At 41.1% G+C, this 15,442-nt stretch overlaps 1 protein-coding gene across 1 annotated transcript; it reads right to left on the minus strand.

Moving 5' to 3' along the window:
* Window positions 1-8,512: 8,512 nt before the first annotated feature.
* LOC116029893 lies at window positions 8,513-9,508 on the minus strand. Its single transcript, XM_031271940.1, has one exon. It carries the CDS (start codon window positions 9,506-9,508, stop codon window positions 8,513-8,515), a length of 996 nt encoding a protein of 331 aa, XP_031127800.1.
* Window positions 9,509-15,442: the final 5,934 nt, after the last annotated feature.

The following is a 15,442-nucleotide window of genomic DNA, read 5'->3' on the forward strand; positions in this document are numbered from 1 at the left end:
AAACGTTAATAGGAAAACCACGTGGGAAAAATCTAGTTGAAAAAAATAGTACATGATTTTGTAAACTCATGTATCACATAGTTCAAAATCAATAATGTTCAAAGACTTCAAACATTACAAGCATAAAACATTACATAGTTCAAATCCAATGTTCAAACTTCAAAGATTACAAACTTGAAACATCACATAACCTAAATCTAAAGTTTAATACCAACATAACAATTCAACACAATCAACATACCCAAAGTCTAATACCAACATAACAATTCAAACACAATCAACATAGGAATCCAAATTCCAAAGTCATATCTTGTTCAGTTGTCCTGCTGATATGCATATCTCTGTACAGCAAAACAAAAGGAAAAAAAACAAGATAAATAATAAAATATTGAAGCATAAAGTAATATAGTATACTATATACTATACATAAATTCTAATAAAATGTAGAATTTTCACTTACCTTCTACAAGCAAATCCATAAACTCAGTTTCTTCTAATATTTGAACGAGGCTTACGATTGCATAAGATTGGAGTGAAGACCATAACCAATCTTGTGTCAAAATCAATGCCTCTATCATTCACGGTGTCAAAGAACTTCGATATTGGTTTAAAATACAGTCTGAAGTGCTAAAAGCAGACTCAGATGCAACACTAGAAATTGGAATTGCAAGGATATCACGTGTCATTTCTGACAAGATTGAGAATTTCATACTTTATTTCTTCCACCATGACAAAATATTAAATTGCATACCCAATCTATTAGGAGTTAGTTTTTCAATCTTTTCCATCAAGTATATATATCCAACTCATTTGATGTTTTTTCCATATCTCCTTTTTCACATATCAATATATCATATTGGAGTACATGTCAAAAAAATTTGGAATTAGTACGATATCACCAACACTAATACCAACATCTAAAACATTTTGACAAGATTGACTTACACTCCCACTTCCACTTCCACCTCCACTTTGATTTGTAATTTCACTTGGCTTAGCATGCAATGGATTGTATACCTCATACAACTTACGCAACACCTCCACTACTACTTACTTCATTTTAGTACATTTTGGGGTATCTTTGCCATACAATTTTTCAGAACAAATTGTCACAAAACTCATCTTGCTCCTTGGATCAAGCACACTACTAACAATCCTCAATTTATTTATTTCAAACCCCTCCCAATACTTATCAAACTTTTTCTTCATTTCAAAAGCCATAGTACTCATATTGACATCTTTACTATTAACGAAAGCATTCAAATTTGTTTCAATTGTGCATATATCATTGAAACAATGACTAGATGTCACAGTTTTCTATGAAGAAAAAACTTAAGTCGCATCATAAAAATTTTTCAAGAACTGGACCAATCCAAGAACATTGTCCCAATCATTTGATGATGGCGGCCCAACCCTTCTCTTTCCATTTTCATCTTCTTGAAAGTAAGCATCATACAATTTGTCTCCATCCGCCATTCGGTTAAATATTGTGTAACACCCCGACTCGGCTGTACCGAACAACCGGGGGTAGTTACCGCCACACCTAGACTAAACCCAATCACATACAAATGGGGTTCATTCTAGATGCACAGGATAAAGACATGGAAACTGTACTATATTATTATAACCATCGACTTAATATGCATTTTTCATAGCCTTAATAAAGTGTAGCTAAACTAGTTACCAAAAGAACCAAGGTTTTAAGTACAGCCCATCAAAGAGTTAAACTGGACCCGACTTTGCTAGACATTCTAGAACTGTCATAACTACAAAAGATATATATACACAAAAGATCAGACTTGCCTCCCCACCCTAAACACTACCTAGTCTAACGAGTGGTACACCGGGCCAGTGTAGGTGCCCCAAACGACGTGCCACTCACCCTCAAACCAGGTGATGTGGTCCAGAAACTTGTAAGTATTGATATACATCATCCATTCCTCGTGATAGTCTGGGGGCTCGGATCCCACGGGTAAGGATAGCGAACAACGAACTCGAGAGGATCACTATCGGGTAGGACCTCTATGGGATAAAACCCATAACTAGCCTGGATGACGTCAAAAGGACACAACGGTTTGACAGGGGCCGGGGACCAAACCGGTACCGCTGGTGAGACAGCAGTGGGAACAGGATCGGGAGTACAAGTCAGCACAGGAGGATCTGGTGCATAGCCGGGTGCGTACGGGTCACCATCAAGTATGTATTGGGCGTAATCATCGTGATCTAGGACCGGGAACTCGAACTCCGATGGATCGGAGTCCGCTGGGCTGTATGAGCCCACACTAGATTCCATCTGATAAAGGACACCATGAAGTGTAGTTAGCACGACGGCTACGTAAGGAAAATCCATTGTCACTCGAAAGCAAACAAAGGTTTCAAAAACAACATAATACTTAGAAAACGGTAAACTTTACCGAACAGTTGCGATCTACTTGCAATCAGATTGACAACAAAAGACAGTATAGTCTAGTATATGAGTGACATCAGCATATAATACTTTCATCTCCAAGAATTCCATCATTTGATTCAAAGTAGAGGGTTCAACAACACACACTTTACTGATCAAAAATTCGTGACATTTCATTCTTCAATCTAGTTACGGAGTAACTAGATTTTCATAGTTAGTAAAGTTTTACTTAGTTTTCCCCTGGATAAGTGTATGGTAAACTTAGAATGTTTTCAAGAACCTCGGGTCGCGGCACTCATGCCTCCCGCAGGTCAAACATTTCAATAACTTCGGGGCCCCGGCTCACAAGCCTCCCGCGAAGTCAAACATCTCAATAACTTTGGGGCCCCAGCTCGCAAGCCTCCCGCAAAGTCAAACATCTCAATAACTTTCGGGCCACGGCTCTCGCAGGCCTCCCGTAAAGTCAAACATTTCAATAACTTTGGGGCCACGGCTCTCAACCCTCCCACAAAGTCAAGCATTTCACTAACTTCTGGGCCACGGCTCCCGCAGGCCTCCCAAGAAGTCAAACATTTCAATAACTTTCGGGCCACGGCTCCCGCAGGCCTCCCGTAAAGTCAAACATCTCACTAACTTCCGGGCCCCGGCTCGCAAGACTCCCAAGAAGTCAAACATATCAATAACATTATCCAGGAACTAAGGTTTTCAAAACATTCTTTCTTTCCTTGGGTTTAATTAGTATGTTCGTGTGATGACTCACACGATCATTCTTACCCAAATGGGTTTCCAAAATACACATACTTGTTAATGATTTTTCACCATAAAAATCCAAGTGACAAGAGTCACATTTATTTCTTAAGAACACAATTTTTCCCCAAGTTAATGAACATAACTTACAAAATAATATTTGAGCTTTCAAAAATTGACTCGGTTGCCCGTAGGCCTTCCAAACATCATAACAATCGGGAGCAAAAACATCGGAAGAAGGTTTGGTCGAAAACGAGTCCGCGTCGCGCGAACTCGCAGTTGTCCGCAGCGGCGGACGCGTGCGTCTGAGCTGCGTCCGCTGGTTCGGCAAATGACCCCGAAAAACTGGGCGCAACGGACGCGCGTCCGTGGTTGCGTCTGGCCTTTCGGCCGTGACGCCGTTGTCTCGGACACCCGCGGACGCGCGTCCGTGGTGGCGTCCGGCCTCTCGGCCGCGACGCCGAAATCCTGGGCGCCGATGGACGCGCGTTCAAGGCTGCGTCTATCCGGTTCTGCCAACTTCGGGCAGCAAAACGGGGTTGTAACGTCCCGATTTTCGACTATTTTCACAAGTATAAGCCTCAAAGAACGTAAACACAACATATACATGCATAAGTTAACTATGAACATGCATACAAAAATTACCAAAAATCAAGATATAGTCTTTTGAACCAACTTGTAGATCAATAAACTTAACACATAATTTTCACATAAAAATCCTAGTCACATAATTTACTAGCATTTGTTCATTTTCAAGTGACTAAACCAACTTAAGGGATTTCTTACCTCCCAAGAAGATTTTAAAACCGTAGAAAGTTGATGATCTTCTCCTTCAAACCTTTCACCAAAGATCCTAAAAAAAATCACCATAATAACAACATTTTCATGAACCTTTAGTTTAAACTTAAGTTCTAGGATGGATTTAACCGAACAAAACCAAGGTTTTTACCTATAATAGAGCACTTGAGTTGGAGAGATAGTTAGGGAGTCCTTGGATCACAATGTAGAAGACTAAGATTTTCCTTCTTCTTTCTTTCCTTCTAATTCGAAAATGGGAGATGAGAGAGATGATGATGGAAAGTTTGGCCTGAAGCTTAAGAAACAAGTATATCATTCCCATACCTCTTATGACAAGCATTAATTAAATCACCATGTGGTAATATGGGTGCCACTTGTCAACTCCCTATGGTAAATCTTGAAGATTAGAGCTTATTTTGCCAGTTTGGGGTTAAATCAGATAAACGTTCGGAGGATCATAACTTAATTTGGGAAAATTCTAACACCAAAATTATTCTAAAAAAATAGTCTCGTCAATAACCACTAAAATCGGGAATTTTTCGGTATCTCGCGAAATACAGGTACGGAGGTCCGTAACAATTTCACCCGTACAGTCCATTTAAATTTCTCTTGAACTAAGTAGAAAGTTCAGGCTTAATCGTATCATACTTAGTAATCCATTTTCTAGGAGAAATTCGAACTGTATATGCATCCTTTAAAATTTTACGGTTCATGACCGGTACGTAGATCGCAGCTTATTAATAACTTATTCTAAAAAAATATTCTTTGGAGTACCGAGAGATCTTCACATAAATGTCATAGCTTAAAAAAATATTTTCGAACCCTAACTTTGTCGGAAAACCGAGGGGTTACAGTCTTCCCCCGTTAAAATAGTTTCGTCCTCGAAACTTCCTTTTCGGCATCCACGGATTCCAAGTAGATTACTACCCACCTTCTTTAACCTCAAACGAATTTCTAGCATGCCTAGTCCTAACACATATTTTGTTTCGGCACATAAAAGTTAGATTGGTTCGACGCACCTGAGTTAAATAATTCCGGATAACGTCCCATCATAACGCTTTCCAACTCCCACGTAGCTTCCTTGGGACTGTGGTTCGACCATTGGACTTTGATCATTTTAACTGATTTCCTCCCCGTATCTCATGTTTTTGAATCCAAGATTCGAATTGGTCCTTCCTCGTATGTCAACGAATCATCCATCTTCAGTTCCTCCGGTTCTAATACATGGGATGCGTCAGGTACATACCGTTTAAGTTGAGAAACGTGAAATACGTTATGTACTTTATCAAGCTCAATCGGTAGGGCCAGTCGATAGGCTAAATTTCCGATCCTCTCCAAAATTTCGTAAGGTCCTATATAACGAGGACTCAACTTTCCTTTCCTCCCAAACCTTCTGACTCCTTTAGTGGGTGAAACTTTCAGTAACACCTTCTCTCCAACTTGATATTCGGTGAACTGTCGCTTCAAATCGGCGTACGACTTTTGTCGATCCTGCGCGACTTTCATCCTCCCTTGTATTATCTTGATCGCCTCAATAGTCTCTTGGAGGTATTGAGGTCCAAGTGTAACGACATCGCTTTTGTCGCCCCAGCACAGAGGACTTCGACATTTTCGCCCATATAATGCCTCATAAGGTGCCATTCCTATACTCGCATGGTAGCTGTTGTTATAGGAAAATTCTATCAAATCTAACTGTTCGTCCCATGAACCCTGGAAGTCGAGTATACAACCTCTGAGCATATCTTCTAACGTTTGTATTGTCCGCTCCGTTTGGCCATCAGTGGCAGGGTGAAAAGCCGTACTCAATTTGAGTTGAGTGCCCATTGCCATTTGTAACGCTTCCCAAAAACATGATAGAAATCGTGAGTCTCGGTCTGAAACAATATCTCGTGCTACCCCGTGGTGTTTAACCACGTGCTTAACATAGGCCCTTGCCAATTTCTCCATTGACCATGTCTTGTTCATCGGAATGAATCTTGCTGTCTTGGTCAGTCGATCGACAATGACCCACACTTGATCGTTTCCTGCCTTGGTTCTAGGTAATCCTCCCACGAAATCCATAGAGATTGAGTCCTACTTCCACTGCGGAATCTCTAACGGTTGCAGTAATCCCTTTGGTTTACTTCTTTCTGCTTTGACCCTTTGACAGTTCAAACATCTAGCCAAAAATTCCGCCACGTCCTTCTTCATGCCCGACCACCAAAAGTTTTGTTTCAAATCCTTATACAATTTATCCCCACCAGGATGAACTGAATAGGGTGTGTAATGGCCTTCTTTCATTATTTGCTCCATTATCTTCTTACAGCCTTTAGGTATTATCCATCTACCTTGGAATCTTACACTCCCATCCAGGTGTAGTTCAAATGGTCCATGTTTTCCATCAACCATCTTCTCCTTGATGCTCTCCACCCAATCGTCCTCTTCTTGTGCTCGTTTAATTTCCTCAAATAGGGTTGGAGTGGCCGACATGTAATATAATTTCTTCTCTTGTTCCTCTTGACTACACATTTTCACTTCCAGATTGAGTCCTTGAAACTCCTTACATAACTGCTCGGGTAATATCCAAAGAGCATGGTTTGTCTTCCGGCTCAAGGCATCAGCTACCTTGTTTGCTTTGCCCTCGTGATACTGAATTTCCAAGTCATAGTCCTTGATCAACTCCAACCATCTCCTTTGTCTTAAATTGAGATCCCTCTGAGTGAAGATATACTTTAAACTCTTGTGGTCTGTATAAATCTTGCATGAGATTCCATAGAGGTAATGATGCCAAATTTTGAGAGCGAATACCACGGCTGCCAGTTCCAAGTCATGTGTCGGGTAGTTAGCTTCATGAGTTTTCAATTGTCGAGAAGCATACGCTATTACCCTTCCATCTTGCATGAGGACACATCCTAGTCCTTTGTGAGACACATCAGTATACAACTCATAACCTTCCGTTCCAACAGGTAAGGTTAACACTGGAGCGGTGGTCAATCTCTTCTTAAGCTCCTGGAATGCCTGCTCGCATTCTTCGTTCCAATTATACTTGGTCGTCTTTTGGAGCAAGTTCGTCAGTGGTCTTGCTATCTTCGAGAAGTCCTGAACAAACCTTCGGTAATAATCCGCCAAACCTAAGAAACTGCGGATTTCTGTAACTGATTTGGGCACTTCCCATTCAATTACAGCTCGTATCTTGGCTGGGTCCACCCTTATTCCTTCCTTGGTGATTACGTGACCAAGAAATGCGACTTCTCTCTTCCAGAATTCGCACTTTGAAAGCTTTGCGAAAAGTTTCTTTTCCCTAAGTGTATGTAACACTGTCCTGAGATGTTCCTCGTGTTCCTCCGGTGTCTTAGAGTAGACTAAGATGTCATCTATGAATGCAACGACGGATTTATCCAGGTATGGAAGGAAAATTCGGTTCATCAAGTCCATAAAGGTTCCTGGGGCGTTAGTCACTCCGAATGGCATGACTGTGAACTCGTAGTGTCCGTATCTCGTTCGAAACGCCGTTTTAGGCACATCCTCTTTCGCTACTCGCACTTGGTGATACCCTGACCGTAGGTCAATTTTCGAGAATACACCCGCCCCTTTCAACTGATCAAACAGATCATCGATCCTGGGCAACGGGTATTAGTTCTTTACTGTGACTCGATTGAGTTCCCTATAGTCAATGCACAGTCTAAGACTCCCATCCTTCTTCTTTACGAACAACACTGGTGCGCCCCAAGGCGAAACGCTTGGTCTAATGAATCCCTTTTCCAACAACTCTGCCAATTGTGCCTTCAGCTCCTCCATCTCTTTGGGTGCCATCCGATAAGGCGCTTTTGAGATAGGTGAGGTTCCTGGTACAAGATCGATGGTGAATTCCACTTCTGGCGGCATCTCAGTGAGATCATCGAGGAATACGTCAGGAAATTCACGTACAATTGGAATTTGGTCCATCTCGAGTTCTTCTACTTCGGCGTCTTGCACCAAGTAGAGATACGCTTCACATCCCTGGCGAACGTACTTCTTTAATTTCTGCATCGTTAGCAACCTTGACTCGGGTTGTTTGTCCATTCCTCGGTAGGATATTCTCCTTCCCTTTGGTCCTTGCAGGACAATTTTTCGCTCATTACACACGATCTGAGCTTCGTACCTATCTAACCAATCCATCCCGAGTACTACATTGGTGCCTTCAAGTTCGAAACGAATCAGGTTACCGGGGCAGTTAAACCCTGCTATTTCTATAGCAACGTCGTCATAACCATCCTTACAGGATACTACTACTCCCGAAGCCGTTGTGACATTTAGATCTAACTTAGCAGTAGGCCTTAACTTTAGTTTATCAGCGAACGCAGAGGATATAAACGAATTGGTAGCCCCCGTATCAAATAGAACTAATCCAAGTACCGAGTTTATGGGGAATGTATCAGTCACGGCGTCGCTAGCCTGAGCCTGAGCGCTATTGACGACGTAAATCCTGCCTTGTTTCTCTCCGCTGCTTTCTCCCATCACCTGCTTTCCCTTGTGATTGGAACCAGGCGTGGCATTCGCTGGCCTTCCCAAATTAACAGACTGGGAGTGGGCCCTCCTCTCTTATGCTCCTGCGGAATTCCAGCCGGCATTCCCATTGAATCTCCTTCCCTGATTCACATTCTGCAGAGGCTTTTGGGGACTGTCTTCTTGACTTCGGCACTGAAAAGATTTGTGCCCCAAGAGACCACACTTGTAACATTTAAACTTCATCCCTTGACAGTTTACTCCTGGATGATTTCTCCCCCATCTTGGGCAAGCAGGACGGTTCCCTTGATTGACTCCTTCTCTTCCTCGCACTGGGTTGAAGTTGCCTTGGTTGGCCTTCTTGTTTCCTGCCGGAAACTTCCGAGATTTGTCCTCAGCTTTCCTTTTGTTTCGGCCGTAGACTTCCTGTTGGTCCAAGTAGACTTGATAATGATCCGAGGCTCTATCATACGCCTCTTTCAAGGTAGAGCACATGAAAGGTGCGATCATTCCCCTTATACTCCAGTCCAATCCCCGAACGAATCTTCTCGCCTTACTCGCCTCATCCGGTACGATCTCTTGAGCAAAGCGCATCAGCTCAACGTACTGGTCATAGTATTCCTGGATAGTCGCTCCCTTCTGTTTCAGTCGCAGAAACTCCTCACATTTAATCCCTTTAATACGCTCGGTGTAGAACTGTTCCCTTAATTCTAGCTTGAATTCTTCCCAACCAAATGCTGGGACTTGCAAGAGATTAGGTCCGACCGTCGCCCACCAGTTGTCTGCGGCTTTCGTCAGGTAATAGACTGCAGAGGATACTCGTTGATTCGCAGGACAGTTCACTGCGTTGAGCAACTTATCGAACGTTCGGATCCACTCCTCCAAAATCACCGGATCCTTTTCACCTGCGTAGTACGGTGGTTGTCGGTTGGCGATCGCCTTGGCGAAATCCACTCTCGGCTGTCCCTGGTTTTGGTTTTGACCTTGCTGAGCTAGCATAAACTCGGCCATTCTCTCCATTGCTTGAACCATTCGATCTATCGCAGAGAGGTTATTGTCATTACCCGCAGGCGCATTCCGTCTCGGCGGCATCTTTGCTGGACGATAATTCCAAGTTAGTACTCGAGGTATAAAAGCCCTCACAAAATTAGCCAGTTAGGCAGTTAGTATAGTACCTACTCAAGTCCTATACAGCCCTTCCTAACATTCACCCTCATCACATCCTCTAAGCAAGGGTCTCAACATAGTATAATGATAATCAACGCATTACGCTAGCATGCTCACTCACAACAGCTTAAGCAAACACATGCAAGAAAACACAGATATTGATCATATTATTCAACGACCAGAATCGTGAGATTCTGCGGAGTAAAAAGTGAAATACCCCCTTCTTATGCCACCCGGCCTCCATTCCAGCTCTGCTCTGAACTTGTACTCATCGAACTGTAACAATAACTTAGATTGGTCTTAACGAACCTAAGCTGACTTCGGAACTTGGTTAACTCGAAACTAGAGCTGACTCAAAAAAAAAGTTTGACTTAGGATTCTGACTCGAAACAGGGCTCTGATACCAACTTGTAACACCCCGACTCGGCTGTACCGAACAACCGGGGGTAGTTACCGCCACACCTAGACTAAACCCAATCACATACAGATGGGGTTCATTCTAGATGCACAGGCTAAAGACATGGAAACTGTACCATATTATTATAACCATCGACTTAATATGCATTTTTCATAGCCTTAATAAAGTGTAGCTAAACTAGCTACCAAAAGAACCAAGGTTTTAAGTACAGCCCATCAAAGAGTTAAACTGGACCCGACTTTGCTAGACATTCTAGAACTGTCATAACTACAAAAGATAAATATACACAAAAGATCAGACTTGCCTCCCCACCCTAGACACTACCTAGTCTAACGAGTGGTACACCGGGCCAGTGTAGGTGCCCCAAACGACGTGCCACTCACCCTCAAACCAGGTGATGTGGTCCAGAAACTTGCAAGTATTGATATACATCATCCATTCCTCGTGATAGTCTGGGGGCTCGGATCCCATGGGTAAGGATAGCGAACAACGAACTCGAGAGGATCACTATCGGGTAGGACCTCTATGGGATAAAACCCATAACTAGCCTGGATGACGTCAAAAGGACACAACGGTTTGACAGGGGCCGGGGACCAAACCGGTACCGCTGGTGAGACAGCAGTGGGAACAGGATCGAGAGTACAAGTCAGCACAGGAGGATCTGGTGCATAGCCGGGTGCGTACGGGTCACCATCAAGTATGTACTGGGCGTAATCATCGTGATCTAGGACCGGGAACTCGAACTCCGATGGATCGGAGTCCGCTGGGCTGTATGAGCCCACACTAGATTCCATCTGATAAAGGACACCATGATGTGTAATTAGCACGACGGCTACGTAAGGAAAATCCATTGTCACTCGGAAGCAAACAAAGGTTTCAAAAACAACATAATACTCAGAAAACGGTAAACTTTACCGAACAGTTGCGATCTACTTGCAATCAGATTGACAACAAAAGACAGTATAGTCTAGTATATGAGTGACATCAGCATATAATACTTTCATCTCCAAGAATTCCATCATTTGATTCAAAGTAGAGGGTTCAACAACACACACTTTACTGATCAAAAATTCGTGACATTTCATTCTTCAATCTAGTTACGGAGTAACTAGATTTTCATAGTTAGTAAAGTTTTACTTAGTTTTCCCCTGGATAAGTGTATGGTAAACTTAGAATGTTTTCAAGAACCTTGGGCCGCGGCACTCATGCCTCTCGCAGGTCAAACATTTCAATAACTTCGGGGCCCCGGCTCACAAGCCTCCCGCGAAGTCAAACATCTCAATAACTTTGGGGCCCCGGTTCGCAAGCCTCCCGCAAAGTCAAACATCTCAATAACTTTCGGGTCACGGCTCCCGCAGGCCTCTCGTAAAGTCAAACATTTCAATAACTTTGGGGCCACGGCTCTCAAGCCTCCCACAAAGTCAAGCATTTTACTAATTTCTGGGCCACGGCTCCCGCAGGCCTCCCGTAAAGTCAAACATCTCACTAACTTCCGGGCCCCGGCTCGCAAGCCTCCCAAGAAGTCAAACATATCAATAACATTATCCAGGAACTAAGGTTTTCAAAACATTCTTTCTTTCCTTGGGTTTAATTAGTATGTTCGTGTGATGACTCACAAGATCATTCTTACCCAAATGGGTTTCCAAAATACACATACTTGTTAATGATTTTTCACCATAAAAATCCAAGTGACAAGAGTCACATTTATTTCTTAAGAACACAATTTTTCCCCAAGTTAATGAACATAACTTACAAAATAATATTTGAGCTTTCAAAAATTGACTCGGTTGCCCGTAGGCCTTCCAAACATCATAACAATCGGGAGCAAAAACATCGGAAGAAGGTTTGGTCGAAAACGAGTCCGCGTCGCGCGAACTCGCAGTTGTCCGCAGCGGCGGACGCACAGCAGACGCGTGCGTCCGAGCTGTGTCCGCTGGTTCGGCAAATGACACTGAAAAACTGGGCGCCACGGACGCGCGTCCGTGGTTGCGTCCGGCCTTTCGGCCGTGACGCCGTAGTCTCGGACACCCGCGGACGCGCGTCCGTGGTGGCGTCCGGCCTCTCGGCCGCGACGCCGAAATCCTGGGCGCCGATGGACGCGCGGTGGACGCGCGTCCAAGGCTTCGTCCATCCGATTCTGCCAACTTCGGGCAGCAAAACGGGGTTGTAACGTCCCGATTTTCGACTATTTTCACATGTATAAGCCTCAAAGAACGTAAACACAACATATACATGCATAAGTTAAATATGAACATGCATACAAAAATTACCAAAAATCAAGATATATTCTTTTGAACCAACTTGTAGATTCATAAACTTAACACATAATTTTCACATAAAAATCCTAGTCACATAATTTACTAGCATTTGTTCATTTCCAAGTGACTAAACCAACTTAAGGGATTCCTTACCTCCCAAGAAGATTTTAAAACTGTAGAAAGTTGATGATCTTCTCCTTCAAACCTTTCACCAAAGATCCTAAACAAAATCACCATAATAACAACATTTTCATGAACCTTTAGTTTAAACTTAAGTTCTAGGAAGGATTTAACCGAACAAAACCAAGGTTTTTACCTATAATAGAGCACTTGAGTTGGAGAGATAGTTAGGGAGTCCTTGGATCACAATGTAGAAGACTAAGATTTTCCTTCCTCTTTCTTTCCTTCTAATTCGAAAATGGGAGATGAGAGAGATGATGATGGAAAGTTTGGCTTGAAGCTTAAGAAACAAGTATATCATTCCCATACCTCTTATGACAAGCATTAATTAAATCACCATGTGGTAATAAGGGTGCTACTTGTCAACTCCCTATGGTAAATCTTGAAGAGTAGAGCTTATTTTGCCAGTTTGGGGTTAAATCAGATAAAAGTTCGGAGGATTATAATTTAATTTGGGAAAATTCTAACACCAAAATTATTCTAAAAAAATAGTCCTGTCAATAACCACTAAAATCGGGAATTTTTCGGTATCTCGCGAAATACAGGTACGGAGGTCCGTAACAATTTCACCCGTACAGTCCATTTAAATTTCTCTTGAACTAAGTAGAAAGTTCAGGCTTAATCATATCATACTTAGTAATCCATTTTCTAGGAGAAATTCGAACTGTATATGCATCCTTTAAAATTTTACGGTTCGTGACCGGTACGTAGATCGCAGCTTATTAATAACTTATTCTAAAAAAAAATTCTTTGGAGTACCGAGAGATCTTCACATAAATGTCATAGCTTAAAAAAATATTTTCGAACCCTAACTTTGTCGGAAAACCGAGGGGTTACATGTTGTCCTATACTTGAGAGTTGTAGACAACATGAGGTAAGTAGAGTTCCATCTAGTATTGCAATCTAAAATCAAACCCCCTCTATTTAAATTATCTTGCTCTGCACGTATATGTTAAATGCTTGAAGTCTAGAATTGGATGGTCTCACATACTACACAGCATTTCGAACACTAACCACACTACTACCCACCGTTGACAAACCATCCTTCACAATCAAATTCAAAATATGTGCCCAACCCACATGCATAAACTCTCCACCTAATATCAATAGATCCTCTCTCCAACACTTAAGTTTAACTTTCAAAATCCTAATTACACTATCATTAGCAAATGCATTGTCAACTATGATAGTAAAAACTTTGTTGATACCCCAATCAATCAAACAATTCTCAAGTTCTTTTGCAATTGTTTCACCTTTATGATAAAAAAATGGTTTAAAACTGATAATTTTTCTATGCAACTGCCAGTTCACATCAATATAATGAGCAATGATAACCATATAACTGACAATAGTAGTACTTGCAATCCATATATCAGTAGTTAAAGAAACTCTTGACTCACTAATCATGCTCTTCAGTAAAGCTTTTTCTTTCATATACAATTCAACTACATCTCTTGTGATTGTTCTTCTTGAAGGGATAATAAATATTGGACAAATAATACTACAAAATTGTTTAAACCCATCTTCATCCACAAAACAAAAAGGCAATTCATCCAAAATAATCATCTTAACAGTTGCCTCTCCTACAAGCTTTTTTATTAAACTCAATTGCCAGTAGATTACTACTACCACCTTTAACAACAATTGCACTTTCATTATCTGCTGAAGAAGCCATTGATTTCTGTACTGATTATTTGGCTAATGTTGAGTCCATTGGTGTTTCTAAATTGCATAATGAAGGAAGACTCACAAGAAAATGTACCATTGTGTTAAAGCTATTATTCCAAATGCAAAAATACGAAATCAGACTCATCATCTTGTACTAGAGCACCTTTCTGAGGTTCATCCATACTTGGATCAACACGTCTATTCTAAGACAATAAAATCCTTCTAAAGGTGAAAGATAGGTGACAAATGAACACAATAACACATTTATCAGATGGTTCAAAGATATAGTCATGCAAGAGTTATCTCAAGTCTCAAATAATATCAGTGAAACCATTCAGTGGTTAGCGTATGGCCTCGATGTTCTTCTGAGCTCTTATGAAGGATATGATATTAATAGGTATACGTTTTACACAAAATGTCAAGATGAAAAAGTATGGTGCAAAATAGTGGAGTGATATTAGTAGCACTATCAAGAGAGTATTCTAGTGCTAAATATACTAACTCGGTAGATGTTGCTATGTCGTACTATGGTGTCATTGAAGAAATTTGGAAACTTGATTATAAGGTGTTTAAGATTCCTCTATTCCGATGTTCTTGGATGGTAATAGACGGGGTGTTCGAGTAGATGATTTGGGTTTTACCTTAGTTGATTTTGGCCAGCTAAGATATTATGATAAACCGTTTATACTTGCATCTCAAGATAAACAAGTCTTTTATGTTTCTGATCATATGATAGTAAGTGGTCAGTTGTCTTACAAAGAAAAAGAAGTATTGTTGGTATTGGTGATGTTGTGGATGAAGAAGCTAAGAATATGACCACTCTGATGAAACCCCACCATTTTTATTGGTATTCAGCCTGTGGCTTTAGGTGAAGATAACATTGATAAAAGTTACATGCGTACTGATCATAGAGAATGATTGTAGGTTGACCATCAGATAGTATAATTTCTAAAATGTAATCTTATTTGTTTTTTAATAACATATTTTTATATATAGAGAGAGATTCTTTTAATAATATTGTTATCTTATGCATGTGCATGTATATATATTCATGGTCGATCATAAAGAGACTATGTCTAATGGTAGAGAGTCTACCGCAGTGCCTAGAACAAGAGTACCTACATCTTGTGAGAAAATGAAAAAGAAGAAGCCAGATGATGAGCTTATGACAATTGAGTTCGATGATAATTGTAGGCTTATTGGCCCAAATACAAAGCAATTCTCATCTTATCTTGGCACTTGGGTTCGTCATCACGTGGATATATATATATATATATATATATATATATATATATATATATATATATATATATATATATATATATATATATATAT

Source organism: Ipomoea triloba, chromosome 9 (assembly GCF_003576645.1).
Source record: "Ipomoea triloba cultivar NCNSP0323 chromosome 9, ASM357664v1".
NCBI lineage: Eukaryota > Viridiplantae > Streptophyta > Magnoliopsida > Solanales > Convolvulaceae > Ipomoea > Ipomoea triloba.

Bases quoted from the DNA above. Each gene is read 5' to 3' on its own strand.
- LOC116029893 (XM_031271940.1), bottom strand. From the start codon at position 9,508: ATGCCGCCGAGACGGAATGCGCCTGCGGGTAATGACAATAACCTCTCT.